The sequence below is a fragment of the Oncorhynchus clarkii genome, chromosome 3, assembly GCF_045791955.1.
Source record: "Oncorhynchus clarkii lewisi isolate Uvic-CL-2024 chromosome 3, UVic_Ocla_1.0, whole genome shotgun sequence".
NCBI lineage: Eukaryota > Metazoa > Chordata > Actinopteri > Salmoniformes > Salmonidae > Oncorhynchus > Oncorhynchus clarkii.
Window position 1 is genome coordinate 60,109,835 of NC_092149.1, and position 25,950 is coordinate 60,135,784.

General features: G+C 46.2%; 1 protein-coding gene across 1 annotated transcript; it reads right to left on the reverse strand.

Annotated features, from left to right (window-relative positions):
* Positions 1 to 213: 213 nt before the first annotated feature.
* On the reverse strand, positions 214 to 6,157 carry LOC139400208 (frizzled-5-like). The gene has a single exon (XM_071145200.1). The coding sequence runs from the start codon at positions 5,276 to 5,278 to the stop codon at positions 3,527 to 3,529; it is 1,752 nt and encodes a 583-aa protein (XP_071001301.1). The 5' UTR covers positions 5,279 to 6,157; the 3' UTR covers positions 214 to 3,526.
* Between the last annotated feature and the right edge of the window lie 19,793 nt (positions 6,158 to 25,950).

Consider the following 25,950-nt stretch of genomic DNA (forward strand, 5'->3'; position numbering starts at 1 on the left):
CTATGTAGGCTGCTAGTTGTGACATTTTTGTTTTTAAATGGAAAAATAATTATCAGATGCAGTATTTTAAATAAACACTAATCATGAAACATCTGTGTGGCTTTTATTGGAGTGGAGATGAGACTATGTAAGAGTGGCACAGCGCTTTGTAAAAATGTACATTATTACTTTACACATCAAATGACACATACTCAGAAACAGATTGGTCCACAGTTTAATTCTCTATCAGTCAGAGACAAATGAAACGAGTGAAAGAATACATTTTCATAAATATCTATTAAAAATTAAAAAAATAATCAGACATTTCATTCTTGGAGAAGTAAGTACACACAACGATGCAGTCGACTCATCTATGGAAGGATGCCAAAGCAGATTTACAAATGATGGGGTAGAACACAGAGGAAACAGGCTAATAAATTAAACAGACACTGGACCTACACATTAGTCTGGTTAGAAAAACAACGAGGCACACGACAACTTGGACAAGCACAGCAGAGTAAAACGACAGAAAACAGAAACTTGACAAGGTTTTGGTTCACCCAGAGTTTTGGTTCAACCATACTCTGGCTCTCCACCACAGTTCCTATAGATGATTAGTATATCAATTGTAAGACAGTTTTTGATGTCTGCAGGATACCATTGAAAATAAATGGTTTGCCTTTTTTTTTTGTAAACCTCTGACTTGTAAAACACACAAGATAAGTACTGACACGGTCATTGAAAATGTATACAGAGCCCTAAGAGATACATACGTTCACCATTGGGTTGGTGTGAACAGTTCCTGTGTGTACCACTAGTGGCAGTAACACAATGGCAAAGGACTCACTGAGCAAAAGCCAGGTGCCCTTTGAGACGACTCTCTGGCCTGCGAGACTGATCTGACAGACAGTAGTCCCTCCAAACCACTTTACAACATGTTCAGTATCAAGGCTATTCCAAAGCACCTCATTTACTGCAATGGCTTATGGGGCTTGTGGTTTTTTAGAGTTTACCTTTGACATTGATTTCTAAAATAAAATAATACACTGTTTGAGAAAAGTATAGACTTCATATCTGTTGTTTACTGGTACATTGCTCCACATACATACTCTGATTACCTCTTGGGAGGCTGTTTTACTGTAACTCCAGTCCAGCAACTGGTCAACAGTTGGGCTAGAGGTCCTCATCCTACTATTGTATTGACTGGCTGGGTTGTTCACAGACCGGCCAGTCAAACAAGCTGGATATACCAGGCAGAATATGGCAAAGATTTTGTGCATTGGTACATACTGATTGATTCAACTCGAACAGCATACAAACACATCCATACCACATATGTACTTGATTCATACAGAATATTGTGATTTAAATCACTGGGGATCATGCTGAAAATAAAAAATATATATTTTCATTAGTGTTCCTCGAGTTGTTTTGTTTTCACCCATTACGGACCCAGTGTCCACAATGAACAATACCCTGGATAATGGGTGCATTCTGGGCCAGCTCAATCCATAATCTTTTATAGAGCATCATACACAGTACCAGTCAAAAGTTTGGACACACCTACTCATTCAAGGGTTTTTCTTTGTTTTTACTATTTTATACATTGTAAATTAAAAGTGGAGACATCAAAACTATGAAATAACACATATGGAGTCATGTAGTAACCAAAAAAAGTGTTAAAAAAGGACAATATATTTGAGATTCTTCAAAGTAGCCACCATTTGCCTTGATGACAGCTTTGCACACTCTTGGCATTCTCTCAACCAGCTTCATGAGGTAGTCACTATTTCAATCAACAGTTGTGCCTTGTGAAAAGTTAATTTGTAGAATTTCTTTCCTCCTTAATGCGTTTGAGCCAATCAGTGGTGTTGTGACAAGGTAGGGGTGGTATACAGAAGATAGCCCTATTTGGTAACAGACCAAGTCCATATTATGGCAAGAACAGCTAAAATAAGATAAGTGAAATGACAGTCCATCATCACTTTAAGACATGAAGGTCAGTCAATCCGGGGAATTTCAAGAATTTTGAACGTTTCAAGTTTCAAGTGCAGTCGCAAAAACCATCAAGCACAATGATGAAACTGGCTCTCATGAGAACCGTCACGGGAAAGGAAGACTCAGAGTTACCTCTGCTGCAGAGGATAAGTTCATTAGAGTTACCAGCCTCAGAAATTGCAGCCCAAATAAATGCTTCACAGAGTTCAAGTAACAGACACATCTCAAAATCAACTGTTCAGAAGAGACTGCGTGAATCAGGCCTTCATGGTCAAATTGCTACAAAGAAACCACTACTAAAGGACACCAACAAGAAGAGACTTGCTTGGGCCAAGAAATGAGCAATGGACATTAGACCAGTGGAAATCTGTCCAAATTTGAGATATTTGGTTCCAACCGCCGTGCCTTTGTGAGACGCAGAGTAGGTGAACGGATGATCTCCACACGTGTGGTTCCCACCGTGAAGCATGGCGGAGGTGTGGTGGTCCTTTTCTGGTGACACTGTCTGTGATTTATTTAGAATTCAAGGCACACTTAACCAGCATGGCTACCATAGCATTCTGCAGTGATACGCCATCCCATCTGGTTTGCACTTAGTGGGACTATCGTTTGTTTTTCAACAGGACAATGACCCAACATACCTCCAGGCTGTGTAAGGGCTGTTGGACCAAGAAGGAGAGTGATGGAGTGCTGCATCAGATGACCTGGCCTCCACAATCACCCAACCTCAACCCAATTGAGATGGTTTGGGATGAGTTGGACCAAACATTGAAGGAAAAGCAGCCAACAAGAGCTCAGCATATGTGGGAACTCATTTAAGACTGTTGGAAAAGCATTCCAGGTGAAGCCGATTGAGAGAATGCCAAGAGTGTGCAAAGCTGTCACTACTTAGAATAATCTAAAATCTAAAATATATTTTGAGTTGTTTAACACTTTTTTGTTTACTACATGATTCCATATGCTATTTCATAGTTTTGATGTCTTCACTATTATTCTATAATGTAGAAAATAGTTTAAAAAAAAAATTAAACCCATGAATGAGTAGGTGTGTCCAAATGTATGACTGGTAATGAATACAGGAATAAATAATGAGTCATCTCTAATGGTCCAGATAGATTGACAGGAGTACTGGTTTATACACATAAAAACACATCTCCATTTTCCCCCTCTCAGAGAATGTTCTAGTGGCTCTTTTGAAGTAGTGGTACTTTACCAAAGCAGCACGGCGCATCGGAAGTACCACAGAGGTCATATGATACAAACGTCCCATTTCTTTCCTGTTAAAACACATTTGTGTCTGTTCTTCATGTTCCAAGAAGAGCTAGTGAGGCTGGTTGGTCGATAAATGTTCTATTTAGAACCTGTGGAATATTACTTGGTTATCTCCTTGTCCTCTGTCCCTTTTCCCTCCAGAGAGCTGTATGGTGTTTTTATCACAGTCACCATCTTGTCCAATTTCCAGGTGAGGCACGTTCCCATTCACACATATGACAGGGGGGCTATCACTGGACATGTGCATTCGTGGCCTCTCTACCCTCTAGGGTCCCGTTCACACATGTGAGGGCAGGGCAGGTTTGTGGTAGGACCCTGGTGGCAGGGCCGCACTGGGGTGTCCTGTGAGGGCCGTACTGGCCTCGCTGTACAATGAGGGGGGTGCGGTGGGCTTGGAGGCCCAGCAGAGGCAGCAGCGAGCGGTGAACCTCCTCCACGACTCCAGGGTCTTTCCGGACCAGATCCACACGCCGGACGTAATCCCCACCACCAGACACATGAAGTATTTCAACATGAAGACGGCGTAGTCGGGCCCCAGGCCCAGCCTCTGTCTCTCAGCCTGACACGAGCAGGATAGAGCCCGGTCCCAACCAGGCCTGTAGTGCTGCTCGTACACCAGGCAGGCTACTACTATAGTAGCAGGAACTGTGTAAAGCACCGTGAACAATCCGATCCTGATCATCAGCTTCTCCAGTTTGTCGGTCTTGGTCCCTCCCTGTTTGATGATGCTGCGGATGCGGAACAGAGACACAAAGCCCGCTAGGAGGAACAGGGAGCCGGTGAAGAGGTAGACCACCAGGGGAGCTAACACAAACCCCCGCAGGCTCTCCAGACTCTGGTTCCCCACGTAGCAGATCCCCACCACTGGGTCTCCGTCCACAGAGCTCAGAGCGAGGACCACGATGGACTTGACGCTGGGGATCAGCCAGGCAGCCAGGTGGAAGTACTGGGAGTAACCAGCAATCGCCTCGTTACCCCACTTCATGCCCGCGGCCAGGAACCAGGTGAGGGACAGCACCACCCACCAGATGGAGCTGGCCATGCTGAAGAAGTAGATGAGCAGGAAGACCAGGGTACACAGGGGTGGGCCAGTGGTGTCATACAGGATGTGCTGCTGGTCTCCGCTCCCAGCGCACGCCACCCTCTCGTGACCTGCCACTAGTCGTATAATGTAGCCCAGGGAGACAAAAAGGTAGCAGGCAGCCAGGAAGATGATGGGTCTCTCAGGGTACTGAAAGCGCTCCATGTCTATGAGGAAGGTGGCAACAGTGGTCAGGGTGGAGACGAAGCACAGGATGGACCACAAGCCGATCCAGAAGGTGGTGAAGGTGCGTTCGTCCTGGGAGAAGTAAGGGTGGTGGCAGGGCTGGGCACAGTTATCCACAGGGCCAGTGTGGACCCGGTTGTATAAGGGGTGGGCGTCTTTCTTGATAGGCACCAGAGGGTCCCGACAACGGCAGTCGCGGTCACACTCCTGGGGGGCGGGGGGCTTGGGGGCGGGCTGCCTTCGGCGGGTGCCTTTGGGGGTGGGTTTGGGCAAGGGAGGGGAAAGGGTGGTGGTCTCGCTACTATTCTGGTCCATACACAGAGTCTCGTCTCCCAGCTGAGGCAGCTGCTCACAGCTCATCCTCTCTGGCCACTCAAAACCATACTGGATCATGAGGGGGGAGCAGCCTCGCTTGGCCCGCTCACATACAGAGCGGCAGGGGGGCAGGGGCTTCTTGTAGTCCTGCAGACAGATAGGGGTGTACATGGAACACAGGAAGAAGAGCAGGTCTGGGGAGCAGTGGATGCGGACCAGGGGCCAGAACTGATGGACCTCCAAGCCCACCTCCTCCTGGGTGTCGTGGTTGAACTGGTTGGGCATGTAGGTGAGGTTGTATCCGATGCCCTTACACATGGGCACCGTGATGGGCTCACACACTATATCCTTGGAGGCAGTTTGCGTGAGCCGGGGCAGCTGGGAGAGGAGCAGCACGAGCAGCCAACGGACGACACCGCATAGCGGGGGTTTTACTGTGGTCGCCATTGGAAAGTGGGATATTTCCAGAAAGAAATATAGGTAGAAAAATTGCACTGTGTGCTGTGAACTTGAGTATTTTCTCAGCTCAGTCCTTCCTTTAATTTATGACTGCATCTCGGAAATATGAAATCCCAGGAGAGAGTAATTGCTCCAGCAGCATGCCCAGAGTCCTCTGTTCTATAAATCACCGACAAGTTTCATTCCAGACCACAAGTTTATGTTCCAACAGCATGAGCACCTTTCGAATGAACCATGGTGATTATAAATGCAGTAAAGGTCCGGGAAAAATCTAAATTAACGTTCACTGTTGTTTAATCCAACGAATCAATTAAACATGTGTGAGGATTTCGAAAGATGGACTAAAGCACCAAGTCGAGGGTCTAAAGAGGTCGAATTGTAAATCATTCACCGAGCTTTACAATTACATGAGTTGAAAATTGAATTTCCTCTTTACTTGCAGTTAGGTCACGCGCCAATAAATGTAACAACTGTAACCGCAGGCTTAATCCGGAAACGATTTCATATTCCTACAGTTTGTATTCCGCATGACAGGTGAAGTCACCCGTGCCTCGGTCACAGGCTCTCTACTCAATAAAAACAAAAATGGAAGCAAAAATGTTTGAAGAAATTTTAGGAAAATAATGTGTTTAATTTGAAGTCCAGATTAAAATCCAACAAAAACAGAATCCACTCTTTATGCAGCAGCTCTCGGGTTCCTAATGTAGAGGTAGAAAACAGGTTTACACTCCTCTCTATCTAAAGTTTGGGAAACTCGTTACGCTTGCCTTTGTCCGATCACTTGGATAACCACAAAGACGTTTTATTCCAAACTAAAGCACTTGTTTTCCAAATTTGTATCCAATGATATTAGCAGGTATCACTGTGTTGCGCTACACATCTCACTGCGCTCGAGCCGAAATAACTCAGGAGACCCCTCTCGTCCCGCTACAGAACGCACAGAACGCCCACCTCATCCAGAGCGCCAGTCCTCGAGCACTCGGTTTCATTACCCAGGACTGTTTGGATAGTTTTACCACGCCTACTCGCACTTCAACGCCGCGCCCTTTGTACCTTTTGTGCCAATCAGGACCTGAGTTGTGGGCGACAATACTGACCAAATCAGTTCATTTATGGACCAAGATGTAGCTCACCGGATGTGAAGGGACAGGTGGCATTTGGAGACATAACGCACCTGCACTTCAAGGAAAAGTATGATGGTGAAAAAAAGAAAGTATGATAACACACACCAAATATGCCATAATCTAGATGTATACTGTGCGATGAATACAACATTTTGAGTAGTATGTGGGGAAATGTCGCCTACATACCCTCAGTATGTGAACTTGTGACCCAGATGATGGCAGCAAGACCCTGTAGTGTAGTCTTAATACAGGATTTCACACAATACATGTGTGCAGCCAGCAGGTTGTATATGTATATGCACCGTGGGTCAAACAAATAGAAAAAGAGTCAATGTAGGGTCAAATGAAGGGTGGGGATTGTCTTGGAGAGGGTGTGTGTGTGTGTGTGTGTGTGTATTCATGGGTCCCTGTATAGTGTATGTGTTTACCCTAAGGGCCTATTCCAGCAAAGGAATGAAGTGGCATGAAACTCGTCTGCTTCGCTATTAAAATGCAGCCTGAATGATCAACACACACCTGCAGAAAAAGGAACTACATCCCCTTGACATCACTTCCTATAGGCCCCTAGGTTCAGTCTCAGCTTTGCACATGGTCAGGAAAAACGAATTCATATAATAATAATATAATATATGCCATTTAGTAGACGCTTTTATCCAAAACGACTTACAGTCATGCGTGCGTACATTCCTAGATACGGGTGGTCCCGGGAATCAAACCCACTATCCTGGTGTTGCAAGCGCCAAAGCTGGGGAACAATAATAAGTTAAGGGGAGGGGAGAGGAAGGGGAAGAGTGGACCCTAAGGTCCCCAGTTCAATCCCGCCTTGGCCAGAAATAACATTTCTAAACAACCACTATAGTCTCCAAAAGTGTTATTTTTCACATTGGTGAATTTAAGATCACCTAAATTAATTAAACAATTATGGTAGCATAATTATAATATATAGAAGTGTTGTTCTAATGAGGTTGGTTTATTGCTGTACTATACAATTAGTATCTTGCAATTAGTATCTTAAATATTCAGTTATCTGTTGCAGTTTCTTGTGGACTGCGTATTACCTGATATAAATATAAATACATTACATTCCACTGGGCACAGATATCAATTCAATTTTGTTCCCACTTCATTTCAATGAAACTACGTGGAACCAATGTAGTTCAACGTAGTTTCATTGAAATGATATTGGAACTAAATTGATTCTACCCAGGTGTGCCCCGTGGGAAGGAAGGTAGTGGTTTGTGACACACTAGAACAACCGTGGGTTAAAGCTCAATCTGATTTACTCGATGACCCTAATTTTAAAAAGAAGATAAAAAGGGCTGGAGTATAGCAGGGTCTATATGGAAACTTGCAGCAGGGTCTATATGGAAACTTACAGCAGGGTCTATATGGAAACTTGCAGCAGGGTCTATATGGAAACTTACAGCAGGGTCTATATGGAAACTTGCAGCAGGGTCTATATGGAAACTTGCAGCAGGGTCTATATGGAAACTTACAGCAGGGTCTATATGGAAACTTGCAGCAGGGTCTATATGGAAACTTACAGCAGGGTCTATATGGAAACTTGCAGCAGGGTCTATATGGAAACTTACAGCAGGGTCTATATGGAAACTTGCAGCAGGGTCTATATGGAAACTTACAGCAGGGTCTATATGGAAACTTACAGCAGTGTCTATATGGAAACTTACAGCAGGGTCTATATGGAAACTTGCAGCAGGGTCTATATGGAAACTTGCAGCAGGGTCTATATGGAAACTTACAGCAGGGTCTATATGGAAACTTGCAGCAGGGTCTATATGGAAACTTGCAGCAGGGTCTATATGGAAACTTACAGCAGGGTCTATATGGAAACTTACAGCAGGGTATATATATGGAAACTTACAGTAGGGTCTATATTTAAACTTACAGCAGGGTCTATATGGAAACTTGCAGCAGGGTCTATATGGAAACTTGCAGCAGGGTCTATATGGAAACTTACAGCAGGGTCTATATGGAAACTTACAGCAGGGTCTATATGGAAACTTGGAGCAGGGTCTATATGGAAACTTTCAGCAGGGTCTATATGGAAACTTGCAGTAGGGTCTATATGGAAACTAGTGACGTGTTGCCACTCAAGTTGTTTTGCGTGGGTGGAGTTGGCTGGCAGCAGACTGGGCTGTAAGTGAAGCAGGCCAGGTATTGGTGGCAGCAGACTTGACACAGGAGGAAGCAGGACTGTAGCGGGAGCAGTTTGGGTGGGCCTGGCAGCAGACTGGGCTATGAGTGAAGCAGGCCAGGTATTGGTGGCAGCAGACTTGACACAGGAGGAAGCAGGACTGTAGTGGGAGCAGTTTGGGTGGGCCTGGCAGCAGAGAAGTCAGCAGTGGTGGTGTTAGTGAAGCCATCCAGATGACTAGCAACTGTGGGGTCCATTGAATAGTCCTGCATATCAGTCTCCTCTGAGTCAGGTCCATGTCCTGTATGGCCTTCCCAGTCTGCCTGAGCAGGTTGTCCACCCACCAATCAGCTCTCTTGAGAATGACAAAGACAACTGAATGCAAAACAAGCCAAAAATAGATTCATCTGATTACTCACAATATCTTAATCAAATCAAAACACTGACACATAGTTTTCATAACAATATTAGTTAAGAAATGACAGCTATGTGTGTTATGTACTGAGGTTGCTCTTAGAGGCTCTATCAGAGGAGAGCTCTTAGAAGCTCTAGAAGAGCTGGCGGTGCCCATTAGAAACAGCAGAGTGATTGTCTTCACAGCGGATGTAGCAGATGGGGTCTGGGAGAAAGGCGAGGTAGTCTTCACAGAGGATGTAGCAGATGGGGTCTGGGAGAAAGGCGAGGTGGTCTTCACAGAGGCTGTAGCAGATGGGGTCTGGGAGAAAGGCGAGGTGGTCTTCACAGAGGCTGTAGCAGGGCTGGAGAAGGGCCAGGAGGAAGGGAAAATGGTAGAAGATGATTTGAGGGTAAACAGTATTAATCAAATAAGCTCTTGACAGGTTAAGCTATATAATATGTTCCCAAACAGGCTTCCTAGGCACATCATGCTGAAATGCTAAAGGAAAATATGTGTATGAATACCGACAATATGGTCATGCGATATTTCAAACATGACACACGATAGTTTTTCTCCATCATGTTTGATTGATGTAAGTTCTAGGTATTAGTTCTAAAAGGACAACAGTGTATGATGTAGCAGGTACAATTCCACTCACAGACAGGGGTGCAGGGATTGGGGTACTCAGACGCGGTGTAGTGGTGGGGGCACTTACAGAGGCCATAGCATGGGTGGGGGCACTCAGAGAGGCTGTAGACAACTTGGCCGGGCTACGGACATCTATGTAGTTCCATTAAGATTATTTAAGGTTATACCGTTATAAAAACAGATCAATACAAGCCAAGCTTTTGACAGGTTAGTCTGTATTTGATTTACATGAGCAGGCTTTCTTAACTGACTTGCCTAGTTAAATAAAGGTTAAATATATATATTTTTCTTCCTTGCCAGGTTAAGGTATGGTCTTACTGCAGATACGAGAGCCCCCAAAAACGTTGCTTATTGAACTGCAAAAGAGAGAGAAAAACCGAATAGTAAAAAAAAAAGAAATGTAACATTTACCATTGACAACAAGTTCAATTGCAGTCCTCAATGGAGGAGTCTGAACAGCGGACACAGACGCAGGCACTGGCGAAGCTGTAGGTAGAGACCTGCTTCAAACATAGGGGGGAAAATACAGAGACAACACTAGAGTATGGTATCTAATTTCAGTAAATCAGAAAAAAGAGAATGCATGTTCGTTTAGCCTGTAAGCTTTATTCATTTGACCTCCTGGGGGTGAAATCCACAGACACATCTCTGAAGGCCCCAGAGAAGAGTTGTCCATGGACCTGCATCGGGCAATTCTCTATCTGTAACAATACATAAGGAAGCCTGTTATGAAGTCCCCTGCTGGTGACTTCACCATCTCCCAGCACTTTCAAGTAGCTCACCCCACAACCCATCCCCCACACACAAAACCTTGAGTCAAGGGGTGATGAACTCTACCTCTCTCTGGAACTTTTGTTAAAACCTGTTGTGATTGGTTGACAAGATCACAGCTTGGGACTTTGACACTGTGTATACTCTTTGTTACAATATGCAATGACAATTGGATGGCCAAATATTATAATAAAGTTGCAGCTATACAGCTATTTCTTGTAATACAGTATGTTTTTTAGATGAACAAAAAGTACAAAAGCACACGGTGTGCAGTGTACCGGAGTCCTCCTTAGGACTAGCTGGCTAAACTAGCCCTTCTTTTAGACATCTGAAAACATCAGGATGGATGTATAACACTACCACAAGAACAATTAGCAATACATAGCAAACCTAATGTAAACTATGCTAATATAGTCAGCCTACAAGAATACGTGGTGTTATTGGGAAATTTGTCAGTATTCAAGCAAGTTGTCTAACCAAGCATCATGGCAAATAGTCAACTTAGGCTATATCAGCTAGGCTCCTGAGTGGTGCAGCGGTCTAAGGCACTGCATCTCAGTGCTAGAGGTGTCACTACAGACCTTGGTTCAATTCCAGGCTGTATCGCAACCATCCGTGATTGGCCCAGCGTCATCTGGGGTAGGCCATTATTCTAAATAAGAATTTGTTCTTAACTGACTTACCTGGTTAAATAAAATATCATGGACTGACTGTTTTAATTCCTAAACAAATACTTTGGTATAAAGTATATGTTAGCTATGGCTAGAACAAAGTTCATCCCCTGGATATCAAAGCATTATCTAACTTAGCTGGCATAATAGCTAACTTAGCTAGCAAAAAAAAAGTCAAAATGTAACACATGACCGTCCGTACCTGTTTACATAGATTGCAAACGTTAGCTAGATAGCTAATACATTTAGCTAGCAGAATAGCATTTACTAAAATGGGCAATAACTTAACGTTAGCAGATTGTATTATATTTTAGATCTCACCAACTTTGAGAGTTCTCTTACTTATGAAAACTAATGCTAGAGTTACTGTAACTTTACTGTACCGTTACCAGCGGCTAAGGAGCAACTATTGATAACCACAAGTTGGCGGTTGCTATTTAACTTCTACTGTTGGAAAACAAGTTGGCTCTGGTTAATATCACCATTACAGTATGGTGTTTAATCTTACCTTGTGGGATGAAAAGCTGATAATTTAGGAGAAAGTTGGAGACAATTGTCTACAGTAGCTAGCTAGCTACAGTTCTGTCTGGCTGAGTCAACCAATAGCATCGCACCCCTCCATCTTTCAAAAGATGGAACAGCGCTATAGGCTGAGTCCTTCTTCCAAAGAATGAGAAGCTATACATGATTGGCTTTTGAAACATGGACATGGAGATGGTGATTGGACATGGTTGACAGCCTAACATGAGTAAAATAGCGCCAAAGCCATGCTCTGCGAACTGAGCTACAGAGGACCACAAGGACCCACCTCGAGGCCCTGCATTATTGGACATGTCCAATTGTTAACATCCTGAATTCTCAGTTAGTGCTGGCCGAAGTAGGTAGGGAAGTAGGGGAGTAGATAGGTAGGTAGGGTTGGCAGGTAGCCTAGTGGTTAGAGCGTTGTGCCAGTAACCGAAAGGTTGCTAGATTGAATCCCCAAGCTGACAAGGTAAAAATCTGTCGTTTTGCCCCTGAACAAGGCACTTAACCCACTGGTCCTAGGCTGTCATTGTAAGTAAGAAAAGGGCAGCCTGGTCTCAGAGAATTCCCTATTATTCTGTATGTAAATCCAGGAAACTCAATTTACTATGGTATGTATTAATTTGTGGATGTCCATCATCCATTTCGTATGATATGTTACAAATTACAATTCTTGTGATATGTTGTGAATTGATATGTTACGAATTTCAATTTGCTAGGTGGCTAACGCTAACGTTAGCTAGGATAAGGGTTAAGGCAGTGCTTCAAAAACGTTTACCCCTTCAAACATTCATTCTCCAGCTGCGTACCCCCTCTAGCATCAGGGTCAGTTCACTCTCAAATGCTGTTTTTTGCCATCACTGTAGTCCTGCCACACACACACTATACGATACATTTATTAAACATAAGAATGAGTGTGAGGTTTTGTCACAACCCGGCACGTGGGAAATAGGACCAGGGCACAAATAATAATATAATAATAATCAATAATTTCGCTCTTTATTTAGCCATCTTACATATAAAACCTTATTTGTTCATCAAAAAGGTTGAATAACTCACCACAGGTTAATGAGATGGGTGTGCTTGAAAGGATGCACACAACTCTGCAATGTTGGGTTGTATTGGAGAGAGTCTCAGTCTTAAATAATTTCCACACACCGTCTGTGCCTGTATTTAGTTTTCATGCTAGTGAGGGCAGAGACTCCACACATACAGTTGAAGTCGGAAGTTTGCATACACCTCAGCCAAATACATTTAGTTCAGTTTTTCACAATTCCTGACATTTAATCCTAGTAAAAATTCCCTGTCGTAGGTCAGTTAGGATCACCACTTTATTTTAAGAATGTGAAATGTAAGAATAATAGTAGAGAGAATGATTTATTTCAGCATTTATTTATTTCATCACACCCCCAGTGGGTCAGAAGTTTACATACACTTAATTAGTATTTGGTAGCATTGCCTTCCTTTTGTTAAGTGCACCAGTCCCTCTTGCAGCAATGCACCCCCACAACATGATGCTGCCACCCCCATGCTTCACGGTTGGGATGGTGTTCTTCGGCTTGCAAGCCTCCCCCTTTTTCCTCCAAACATAACAATGATCATTATGGCCAAACAGTTCTATTTTTGTTTCATCAGACCAGAGAACATTTCTCAAAAAGTAGGATCTTTGTCCCCATGTGCAGTTGCAAACCGTAGTCTGGCTTTTTTATGGCAGTTTTGGAGCAGTGGCTTCATCCTTGCTGAGCAGCCTTTCAGGTTATGCCGACATAGGACTCGTTTTACTGTGGATATAGATACTTTTGTACCTGTTTCCTCCAGCATCTTCACAAGGTCCTTTGCTGTTGTTCTGGGATTGATTTGCACCTTTTACACCAAAGTATGTTCATCTCTAGGAGACAGAAAGCGTCTCCTTCCTGAGCGGTATTACGACTGCGTGGTCCCATGTTGTTTACACTTGTGTACTATGGTTTGTACAGATGAACGTGGTAGCTTCAAGCATTTGTAAATTGCTCCCAAGGATGAACCAGACTTGGAGGTCCGCAATTTTCTTTCTGAGGTCTTGTCTGATTTATTTTTATTTTCCCATGATGTCAAGCAAAGAGGCACTGAGTTTGAAGGTAAGCCTTGAAATACATCCACAGGTACACCTCCAATTGACTCAAATTATGTCAATTAGCCTATCAGAAGCTTCTAAAGCCATAACATCATTTTCTGGAATTTTCCGAGCTGTTTAAAGGCACAGTCAACTTTGTGTATGTAAACTTCTGACACACTGGAATTGTGATACAGTGAATTATAAGTGAAACGATCTGTCTGTAAACAATTGTTGGAAAAATGACTTGTGTCATGCACAAAGTAGATGTCCTAACTGACTTGCCAAAACTATAGTTTGTTAACAAGAAATGTGTGGAGTGGTTGAAAAAGGAGTTTTAATGACTCCAACCTAAGTATGTAAACTTCCAACTTCAACTGTAGGTACGTGGTTGCAAAGGGCATCAGTGTCTTAATAACAACACAATTTGCCAAGGCATGAAACTCTGAGCGTAGCCCTATCCAGAAATCTGGCAGTGGCTTATGATTAAATTACATTTTCACAGAACCGCTTGTTGCAATTTCGATGAGGCTTTCTTGTTCAGATATCAGTAAGGGGACTGGAGGCAGGGCATGAAAGGGATAACGAATCCAGTTGTTTGTGTCGTACGTTTTGGGAAAGTACCTGCGTAATCGCGCACCCATCTCACTCAGGTTCTTCGCTATATCACATTTGACATTGTCCGTAAGCTTGAGTTCATTTGCACACAAAGAAATCATACAATGATGGAAAGACCTGTGTGTTGTCCTTGTTAATGCAGGCAGAAAAGAGCTCCAACTTCTTAATTAAAGTCTCAATTTTGTCCCGCACATTCAATACACTGGCTTGTATGCAAAGCAGCAATTCTTTCAAAACATCTCCTGCCATGTCACTGATGCATCGTGAAACAGTGTTGTTTGATGAAGACATTGTCTGTATAGTTTTTTTGGTCTTTTCCCCCAGCATTGTCCCAGCCATATCCGCGGTAGCAGGAAGAATTAAGTGCTCCACAAAGGATGGGGCTTGCCTGTCCTAGCCACTCGGTAGCTCATCATATAAGACGCTTCTAGCCCCTTCTTATTAATGGTATCTGTTGCTTTTATATGTCTTACTACTCGAAAGTCGTCTTGATTCTCACTCAAAAAACTACAGTTGCTTATTTTTCAAATTGTCATGTTTCTAAATGTCTGCTCAAGAGTGAAGGTTTCCTGTGAGAGAGTAAAGTTTAATGTGATTGGATGATAATTATTTGACTAGGCTACCTGTATTTGACATTGTGTTGTTATTTTGCTGAACACTAGATGGTTTAATTCTATTTTTGGCAGTGAAACGAGGCTACTCAGGCAAGAAAAAAACCTCATCCAAATCTATAGCCCCGTTGGAAAATATAAATGTATTATTTGAAAATGTGAAGATTTTTTTATTATAAAAAAATAAAATGTGTATCACATTCCCCGACGGGAATACCTGGGCTAGGGGTTAAGGTTAGCGTTAAGGTTAGGGTTAGGAGTTACGTTAAATGGTTAAGGTTAGGGGAAGGTTTAGTAGTTGCAAAGTAGCTAAAAAGTTTAAATTGGTTCATGATAAGATTCGAACAGGCAACCTTTGGGTTGCTAGACGTTCACATTATATATGCCCACCCAACCACCCTCCTTTCGTTTTTGCCTTAAGCAACCTTCTGTCTTATGTAACCATACCAAATGTAACATATCTTACTAATTTGAGTTTCCCAGATTTATGTTTACTATGTTATGTCTAGTCTATGAGACCAGGCTGGGTAGGGAGGCAGGTAGGTAGCACAGGAGGTTGGTGGCACCTTAACTGCGGAAGACGGGGTCATCCACTGGCTGGAGCAGAATAAGTGGAATGGTGTCAAATACATGTTTAATGCCATTCCATCAGCTCCGTTCCGGCCATTATTATTAGCCGTCCTCCCCTCAGCAGCCTCCTGTGTTAGGGAGGGAGGGTAGACATATAGGTAAAGTAAATAAGTAGGCATATAGGTAAGGTAAACAACAGCCGTGCTTTGTGAGTGTGTTGACCTAGCAGGAGTGAGTCTAAACATTCATGACAATGGGTCCAACAGGCAAGACATACACTGTGATCACATGGAAGGCCCCTCCACAAAGCATGTCTGTGTCCCAAATGGCACCCTATTCCCTGTATAGTGCACTACTTTTGGGCCCTGGTCAAAAGTGGTGCACTATATAGGAAATAAGGTGCCATTTGGGACATAGCCCATGGTTTCACTCAGCTTGTTTTCTTTTGACCTGTCTCTTTAAGGTCAGGGAACATTCATACAGGATAGGGTTGATACACACACACACACATTTCCTGCCCAGGTGACACAGAGGTGCTGAGGCTTTCTGAAGTCCAAAGGTCTTGCAGGGTGTGTGTGTGTTTGTATGTGACTATGTGTCTGTCTGACTGACTGTGTCTTTCTTAACTGCCAAGTCAAGCGTTTCTATTGCCTGTTAACACCCAGATTCCATTGGATAAACTGCATGTTACCAAGATAAATGAGTCAATAGAAAGGACCACATTCCTGAAAGACTCTGTGGTATCAAAAGACTGCTCCCGAGTGGCGCAGCGGTCTAAGGCACTGCATCTCAGTGCAAGAGGCGTCACTACTGTGCAGTCCCTAGTTTGAATCCAAGCTGTATCACATCCGGCCGTGGTTGGGAGTCCCATAGGGCGGCGCACATTTGGCCCAGCGTCGTCTGGGTTAGGGTTTGGCCGGGGCAGGCTGTCATTGTAAAGAAGAATTTGTTCTTAACTGACTTGCCTAGTTAAATAAAGGTTAAATGTTTTGTTTTTTTACTTTATAAAAACCTGTGACAAACACACACACACACACACACACACACACACACTAAACCTCACACACACAAAAACACACACGGTGGGTCACTCTTGCTAAATTTCCCTGGTACCTGAGATGTTTGACTAAGACTTGACACATTCAAACAAACCCTGACCTGCATCATTGACCAGTCTGGTAACCACGGGTTACAGAGCACAGCATATCAACCAATCTGACAGCTAGGCGAACCTAATCAACAATTGACCACACAGGCGGAGCTGCTCAGAGATTGGACACAACATCTAATCACAGGTCAGTTTATTTAGGTCTTCTGATTTCTTTGGAATCAAAATAACAACCTGAGCTCACCTACAAAACACACACAGTAAAGATTGTGGGTTCCATATCAGTTAGCTTGGGTATGTGAGTAAAATTGAGTGTTGTGGCAAAATCTGTGGCACAATGCTCCCCTCCCTGGCTTTTCTGTCCCCCTCCCTCCCTCCCTCCCTCCCTCTCTCCTTCACCACCTCCCTCTCTCTTTCCAGGGCCAGGGATGAGCCTACGTGCCCGTACAGGTGTCTACACAAAAGCCTTTATCCTGCTCCTCATTCAGCCTTCTCCATAGACACACACACAAACACACAAAAGGCTAATCACACAATGTTACATTTGTAAATGCATTCTCATTTTCCTGTCTCCACTCCCCCTCCCACTCTCTGATTTAACCTTTATACAGTATACATAGACATGAGGTCAGGGTTACACAATACCGGACATAATTACTCAAAACAATTATAATCCCACATTTAGGGACCTACAATCATGTGTAAATCCCACTTTTTGTGTGATAAGATTATGTAACTCCAATCCCCACTTCTATAATAGTTTGAGTGTTTTGAATAACAGTAGTATTTTCAGTGTTGTTTAGTGTTGTCATACAGTGAGGAGCCTCAGCTAGGACCAGAGTTTTTCCTGGTCAGTTAACATGGTTAGGAAAACATTCCTATTTATAACACATACCTGGGGCCAGGAGTATATCCTGCTATGTGACTCTATCCATGAGCCTGGGCCCTATAAATGACTTAATAACCAGTTCAAACCTTTAGTCAGAGGGAAAAGCAAGCATCACTAGACTGAGAGTGGTGTGACATGTTGTAGAGTGGGTTGGTGTTGGTTAGGGTGCTGCTGTGGGAATTTAGCGTCTACCTGGGGAAGTCACTGAATTTTCCTGTCAGAGATGGCTAAACTGCTGTGTGTTCGTAGCAGTCCATCACTGTCTTGCCCTGTCTGTCCAACAGAAAGCAACAATCACAGCAAACATCAGTAGCCATTAGCAACCAGAGCTAGAGTCAACTCCATCTCTATTCAGTAAACTAGAGAAAGTGGATTGGAATTCCACTTCAGGAATGGAGAAATCCTCATTGAAAATAAATGGCCTCTTTCAAATTATTGAATTGGAATTTCAATGTACTGTATCTCCTTAATTGAAATAAAATGGAACTGACCCAACCAATCAAAATAGTGTAGCTACTCACTTGAGTAAAGCACAATGTTTTTGATAATGTGCATTGAGCAGAGCAATGACCTAGTTTAGATTCATAGGCTTTTACACATGGACATAGGTCTATGCTAGAGGCCCCAGTCAGAATGCACCATAAGGCAACAGTTGTAACTGTAGAGAGCAGAAGTACTAGCTACTCTTTCTCCTCTGATCCGGGTCACCCAGAACAGCAGTCCTGTGTGCCTTTGTGTGGATTGCCCCATGTCAGAGGGCTAGTTTGTGTGTATGTGTGTGTGTCAGAGAAGGGGAGGGTTAGTAAGGGGGGGTCGTAGCAATACTCTCTTCCCCCTTTCAAAAGGACCCTCAGCCTTGCGTTCCATCCCAGGTTACCGCTGCCCTCCTCCCTCTACCCGCTCTCCACCCTTCCTCCCTCTACCATCTCTCCACCCCTCCTCCCTCTACCCTCTCTCCACCCCTCCTCCCTCTACCCTCTCTCCACCCCTCCTCCCTCTACCCTCTCTCCCCTCTCTCCACCCCTCCTCCCTCTACCCTCTCTCCAACCCTCCTCTCTCCCACCCCTCCACCCTCTACCCTCTCTCCACCCTCCTCCCTCGACCCTCTCTCCAACCCTCCTCTCTCCACCCCTCCACCCTCTACCCTCTCCTCCCTCTACCCTCTCTCCACCCCTCCTCCCTCTACCCTCTCCTCCCTCTACCCTCTCTCCACCCCTCCTCCCTCTACCCTCTCCTCCCTCTACCCTCTCCCTCTACACCCCTCCTCCCTCTCTCCAACCCTCCTCCCTCTCTCCACCCCTCCTCCCTCTACCCTCTCCTCCCTCTACCCTCTCTCCAACCCTCCTCCCTCTACCCTCTCTCCAACCCTCCTCCCTCTACCCTCTCTCCACCCCTCCTCCCTCTACCCTCTCTCCAACCCTCCTCTCTCCACCCCTCCTCTCTCCACCCCTCCTCCCTCTACCCTCTCTCCAACCCTCCTCTCTCCTCTCTCTACCCCTCCTCTCCACCCCTCCTCTCTCCACCCCCTCCTCCCCCCTCCTCTCTCCACCCTCCTCCCTCTACCCTCTCTCCAACCCTCCTCTCTCCACCCCTCCTCTCTCCACCCCTCCTCCCTCTACCCTCTCTCCAACCCTCTACCCTCTCTCCAACCCTCCTCTCTCCACCCCTCCTCCCTCTACCCTCTCTCCAACCCTCCTCTCTCCAACCCTCCTGTCTCCAACCCTCCTCTCTCCACCCCTCCTCCCTCTACCCTCTCTCCAACCCTCCTCTCTCCAACCCTCCTGTCTCCAACCCTCCTCTCTCCACCCCTCCTCCCTCTACCCTCTCTCCAACCCTCCTCTCTCCAACCCTCCTGTCTCCAACCCTCCTCTCTCCACCCCTCCTCCCTCTACCCTCTCTCCAACCCTCCTCTCTCCACCCCTCCTCCCTCTACCCAACCCTCCTGTCTCCAACCCTCCTCTCTCCACCCCTCTCTCCACCCCTCCTCCCCCTCCTCTCCAACCCTCCTGTCTCCAACCCTCCTCCCCACCCCTCCTGTCTCCACCCTCTCTCCAACCCTCCTCTCTCCACCCTCCTCCTCCAACCCTCCTCTCCACCCTCCTCTCCAACCCTCCTCTCTCCCTCTCTCTCCACCCCTCCTCCCCCTCTCCCTCTACCCTCTCCTCCCTCTACCCCTCCTGTCTCCAACCCTCCTCCTCCCTCTCCACCCCTCCTGTCTCCAACCCTCCTCTCTCCACCCCTCCTCCCTCTACCCTCTCTCCAACCCTCCTCTCTCCAACCCTCCTGTCTCCAACCCTCCTCTCTCCACCCCTCCTCCCTCTACCCTCTCTCCAACCCTCCTCTCTCCAACCCTCCTGTCCCAACCCTCCCTCTCTCACCCCTCCTCTCTCCACCCCTCCCAACCCTCCTCTCTACCCCCCTCCTGTCTCCAACCCTCCTCTCTCCAACCCTCCTCTCTCCACCCCTCCTCCCTCTACCCTCTCTCCAACCCTCCTCTCTCCACCCTCCTCCTCCCTCTCTCCAACCCTCCTCTCTCCAACCCTCCTCTCCAACCCTCCTCTCTCCACCCCTCCTCCCTCTACCCTCTCTCCAACCCTCCTCTCTCCCTCTCTCCACCCCTCCTCCCTCTACCCAACCCTCCTGTCTCCAACCCTCCTCTCTCCACCCTCTCTCCAACCCTCCTCTCTCCACCCCTCCTCCCTCTCCCACCCTCTCCTCCCTCCAACCCTCCTCTCTCCACCCTCTCTCCAACCCTCCTCTCTCCACCCTCTCTCCAACCCTCCTCTCTCCCTCCCTCTACCCTCTCTCCACCCCTCCTCCCTCTACCCTCTCTCCAACCCTCCTCTCTCCACCCCTCCTCCCTCTACCCTCTCTCCAACCCTCCTCTCTCCAACCCTCCTCTCCAACCCTCCTCTCTCCACCCTCCTGTCTCCACCCCTCCTCCCTCCAACCCTCTCTCCACCCCTCCTGTCTCCAACCCTCCTCTCTCCACCCCTCCTCCCTCTACCCCTCTCTCCAACCCTCCTCTCTCCACCCCTCCTCTCTCCACCCCTCCTCCCTCTACCCTCTCTCCAACCCTCTACCCTCTCTCCAACCCTCCTCTCTCCACCCCTCCTCCCTCTACCCTCTCTCCAACCCTCCTCTCTCCAACCCTCCTGTCTCCAACCCTCCTCTCTCCACCCCTCCTGTCTCCAACCCTCCTCTCTCCAACCCTCCTGTCTCCAACCCTCCTCTCTCCACCCCTCCTGTCCTCTCCAACCCTCCTCTCTCCACCCCTCCTCTCCACCCCTCCTGTCTCCAACCCCTCCTCTCCAACCCTCCTCTCGCCACCCCTCCTCTCTCCACCCCTCCTGTCTCCAACCCTCCTCTCTCCACCCCTCCTCTCCCTCCACCCCTCCTCCTCCAACCCTCCTCTCTCCACCCCTCCTGTCTCCCCTCCTCTCTCCCAACCCTCCTCTCTCCACCCCTCCTGTCTCCAACCCTCCTCCTCCACCCCTCCTCTCTCCACCCCTCCTGTCTCCAACCCTCCTCTCTCCACCCCTCCTCCTCTCCACCCCTCCTGTCTCCAACCCTCTTGTCTCCAACCCTCCTCTCTCCACCCCTCCTGTCTCCAACCCTCCTCTCTCCACCCCTCCTCTCTCCACCCCTCCTGTCTCCAACCCTCCTCTCTCCACCCCTCCTCCTCCACCCCTCCTGTCTCCAACCCTCCTCTCTCCACCCCTCCTCTCTCCACCCCTCCTGTCTCCAACCCTCCTCTCTCCACCCCTCCTCTCTCCACCCCTCCTGTCTCCAACCCTCCTCTCTCCTCTCTCCACCCCTCCTGTCTCCAACCCTCCTCTCTCCAATCGTCTTTTTCTCTTTAAACCGCCTTTTGTTTTCTTTCTTTTTTTTTATTGCATTTCTCTTCTCTTGTTGTCAAGGCCCTAAATGAGTCTTGACTGGCCCCCGGGCCACTGGAGAAGCACAAAGGACCGTGTTCCACTCGGTACAGTTGAGCCATTGTGGCCGTTGACAATGCACTAATTGGCGATGACAATTAAGCGCGGTCGACACTCAGGTTCAATTTGCCCTCTCCTCAATACAAATCGCAGGCAAATGAGTCAGGCAATACACAGTCTGCACACACACACACGCACGTGCCCCCCCCCCCCCCCCCCCCCCCCCCACCACCACCCCCCACCACCACACACACACACACACACACACACACCCACTTACATCCACACACACACAGTTATGTTACACTTGTACTCGTCTTGTTTGGGAAGCCTGCTGAGAGACTCGGGAGGAGAATAAGGACAGGAACCATAAAGGCTGAGCAACAGTTTTTCCCAACCATGTTTGGACACATCTTTTGTCATGTCGGCAAACTACATACAGAATTTACATACAGAGTTATTGTTTCAAAGTCCAATGACATTTTACAGGGCTTTCATTCCTCTGGTAACTACAGTAGATATATTTCCAATAGAAGGGAAGGAATGTGTCAACCCCTCCATTCACTCATTGCATACAAGTACAAACACTTGGTGTCGTTAATACCTCACACTGAAAATCTGTTTAAAATCGTAAAGGGTTACAATGCCTGGAACCCCCGTGTCCCCTAGGGAAAGAAATGTGTGAGGGTTCCATTTAGGAAGGGGGAAGGGGAAAAGAAAGAGAGAGAGAGAGAGAGAGAGAGAGAGAGAGAGAGAGAGAGAGAGAGAGAGAGGGGGGAGAGGGAGAGAGAAGAGGAGATCAACTCTGGCCTGTCCAACATTAAGAACTTAATGGAGTTTGGAATCAACAGAGCGGCGAGGCTCAAGGCCCCTCTAAAAACCACCGAAACCTCTCTGCCACTTCAGAGAACAAAAAAAGAGTGGCGAACACACACACACACGCACACACGGTGGGCGGGCATGTTCCGGCCCATCGGCGGGCCTCAGATCCCGGTGGATTACTGTCTGTCAGGTGGAAAGCTTTAGTGCTCTCTCCTGGACAAGACCTGGAGGAATGGCTGCTGCCAAAAAGGCAGGGAGGAATGGGGGGCGTGGGGGTGATGGTGGGAGAGTGGGTTTCTCAGGCTTTGTGTGGACTCAGTGGTTTGCTCTGACAGATGGAGCAGGGATCCCATTGGTTGCTGTATGCCAGGGCTCGAGGTAGAAGTTGGCCCTAACCCACATATCTAGGATGAGACTACCCTGCAACCAGTCCTACGGTTAACCATTGGGTTAGATGAAATAATATCTGACCCTGTATCAGTGGTTAGGAACAACTCCTCCCCAATCCTATGCCAGGCTGGAGAGGTGTGGCTGGGTGATGCCAGGTGGACCCTGCCTCGCCCATGAGGGCATGCCATTGGATTAATCCATTCTTTCAAGGATTCTTTCAGATCTTAACCTTTGAATAAGGACAGAACAAGGTAATGTACCACCTGGCCTGTGCCAGCATAAACAATAAGGCAATTCACTATTTAAAAAAGACACAAAGCGAGTGGTAGAACTCAGTCAGATCCTTGACGATTACAAGGCTGCTAGTAAAGTGTGGTTTGTCACAGGTCCTCGGGCTGGCTGGGTCTTGGTTCTCCTCCATGAGGAAAGGAACCTGATACATTCAGTCAGGTTCGTAATTTGGGATTAGTGAGAGTCAGAGAGTCAGTGTTTGGACCTGCTCTGGCCCTAAGCCTAACCAAGCCCAATATGGAACGTCATTCAGGGCGATCAACAGGACTACGAATAGAAATAGACAGGACTGAATCATTTGTTCCACTGTCACCATTCTTCGGTTGGTTCTGACTCACAAGCAGGGATTTATGTACTTCACAAATGTATTATCTAACTAGGACCAGTTTTTACAGACCATGTGACCATTGAAGGTACATCTCTAGGGACTGGTTTTTACCTGTTTGATGGAGAAACTCCTGTCCCTATAGTATCATCATACACCTGTCTCCAATGAGTATTCACTCCAGATCAGAAAATCACCGTCCACACCAGCCTGTATTAAGTTGTTTGTTTTATTGGCATCAGTGGTAAAAAAAGACAAAGAAAGGCAGGAAGGAGGGGTCAGGTACTGAAACACACGTCTCTGTAGGAGGTTGGCTGTGATACATATCGAAACAGAAAGATAGAACAGTAGGGAAACCTGAAACAGTGCTTAAGTCCTAAGTGCTGCTTGGTGCACAACATAAATCAAATAAACAAGTGACACAAAATAACAAAATGTAACGAAGGCAGAGTAAAATCCACAATAAAAACCCAGTATTGAAAAGCAGGGTGTATTCATTAATCCAGAAACCAAGTGCTCATGGTGTGAAGGTTGGAGAAAGTATGTGGAAAGAAAGATATCCCTATTTGGCGGTGCATCTGAACAGGAAAAACATGTCCAGGAGAATACTTCCCTTAGGTTCAATGCCCTCATCAGTCCCTCAGTAGAGACCGCATTGTCCACCATTTCCAGTGCAGTGAATTCCTGATGTTTAAGCTCAACATACATTAAGAGAAGCAGTAACACTCCTAGTCATATAAGCTTTTTAAGACAGTCTATGAGAGCCTGCACTCTGATAGACTTCAGTTATGTACATTTGACTACAAGTATGCAGAGTTTTACTTCAAAGAACAGACCGTTTATAAGCCTTCCCTTTCTGCTCTTAGTACATTGAGCTTTGCTAGAAGCCAATTAAAAGAAAAAAAACATATTTAAGATATTATCTCCTTTGCTTTCCAGATTGGAGTAGACACCTTTATTCAAGCAACAGTGACCATCGGTTTTGGATCTCTTCTATACAATGAAAAACAGAAACATGGCTTAATACTACATGGGCATCTGAGGCATTTTGATGATTAAAGATGGAAGCCCACACGTCTCACACAAACTACATTATCGCTGTAACAGGATTGGCTTTCATTTTAAGGCAGGCGAAAAGACACTCAATAAATAACATGAATGAATTGGTCAGAACAGGTCATTATAATTCACACAAAAAACAAGTCATTGATTTACTGGACATAATAGCATACAACCCCAAACATTACAACAGCAAAATAATTGATAGTGCAAAATGTCAAAATACTGAAAACCAAATGATAATGTAGCTGCATTTAAACAAGCACTGCCACTTAGCTAGCTGTTATCTTGCTCTTGTCCAGGGCATTAGTGCTGCTTGGTAACACTGGCTCAGTGTTAGCAGGCCACACAAACAGCCTGAACCAGAGCTAGCTGTTATCTTGCTCTTGTCCAGGGCATTAGTGCTGCTTGGTAACACTGCAGTGCAGGCCACACAAACAGCCTGAACCAGAGCTAGCTGTTATCTTGCTCTTGTCCAGGGCATTAGTGCTGCTTGGTAACACTGGCTCAGTGTTAGCAGGCCACACAAACAGCCTGAACCAGAGCTAGCTGTTATCTTGCTCTTGTCCAGGGCATTAGTGCTGCTTGGTAACACTGGCTCAGTGTTAGCAGGCCACACAAACAGCCTGAACCAGAGCTAGCTGTTATCTTGCACTTGTCCAGGGCATTAGTGCTGCTTGGTAACACTGGCTCAGTGTTAGCAGGCCACACAAACAGCCTGAACCAGAGTTAGCTGTTATCCAGCTTTCTATCAAGCCTTTTTCCAGAAGGTGATATGACTTGTAACTTCAAATGTAAACCATACATACTTACATACAAATACATGAATACATAAACAAACTGAAACTTGGATGAGCAGCTTAAGGAGTACTAAGGCCCTTTCAGGAGAGATGAGACAAAACGGGAAGAAATGTGGAAAGTGATAAACAAAGACATTCTAGGGAAAGCAGAATCTGAATATAAAGGCCCAGCTGCATAAGGAAGACATGACTCTAGCTAAAGCATCTGTCTTGTTAAGTTTTGTACGATTAAAGCACAGTACCTCAGAAAGCAGGAGAAGAAAGAGAGGAGAGGAAAAGGCAACAATGCAGAGAAAACATGTTCTTGCCCAAGTAGAGTTCAAGTAATGGAAAAAGGGGATCCAAAAGCACACATACAGTACACACACTGGGGCTCTCACACCTACAGTACACACACTGGGGCCCTCACACCTACAGTACACACACTGGGGCTCTCACACATACAGTACACACACTGGGGGGGCTCTCACACATACAGTACACACACTGGGGCTCTCACACATACAGTACACACACTGGGGCTCTCACACATACAGTACACACACTGGGGCTCTCACACACACACACTGGGGCTACAGTCACACACACTGGGGCTCTCACACCTACAGTACACACACTGGGGCTCTCACACCTACAGTACACACACTGGGGCCCTCACACCTACACACACACTGGGGCTCTCACACATACAGTACACACACTGGGGCTCTCACACATACAGTACACACACTGGGGCTCTCACACATACAGTACACACACTGGGGCTCTCACACCTACAGTACACACACTGGGGCTCTCACACATACAGTACACACACTGGGGCTCTCACACATACAGTACACACACTGGGGCTCTCACA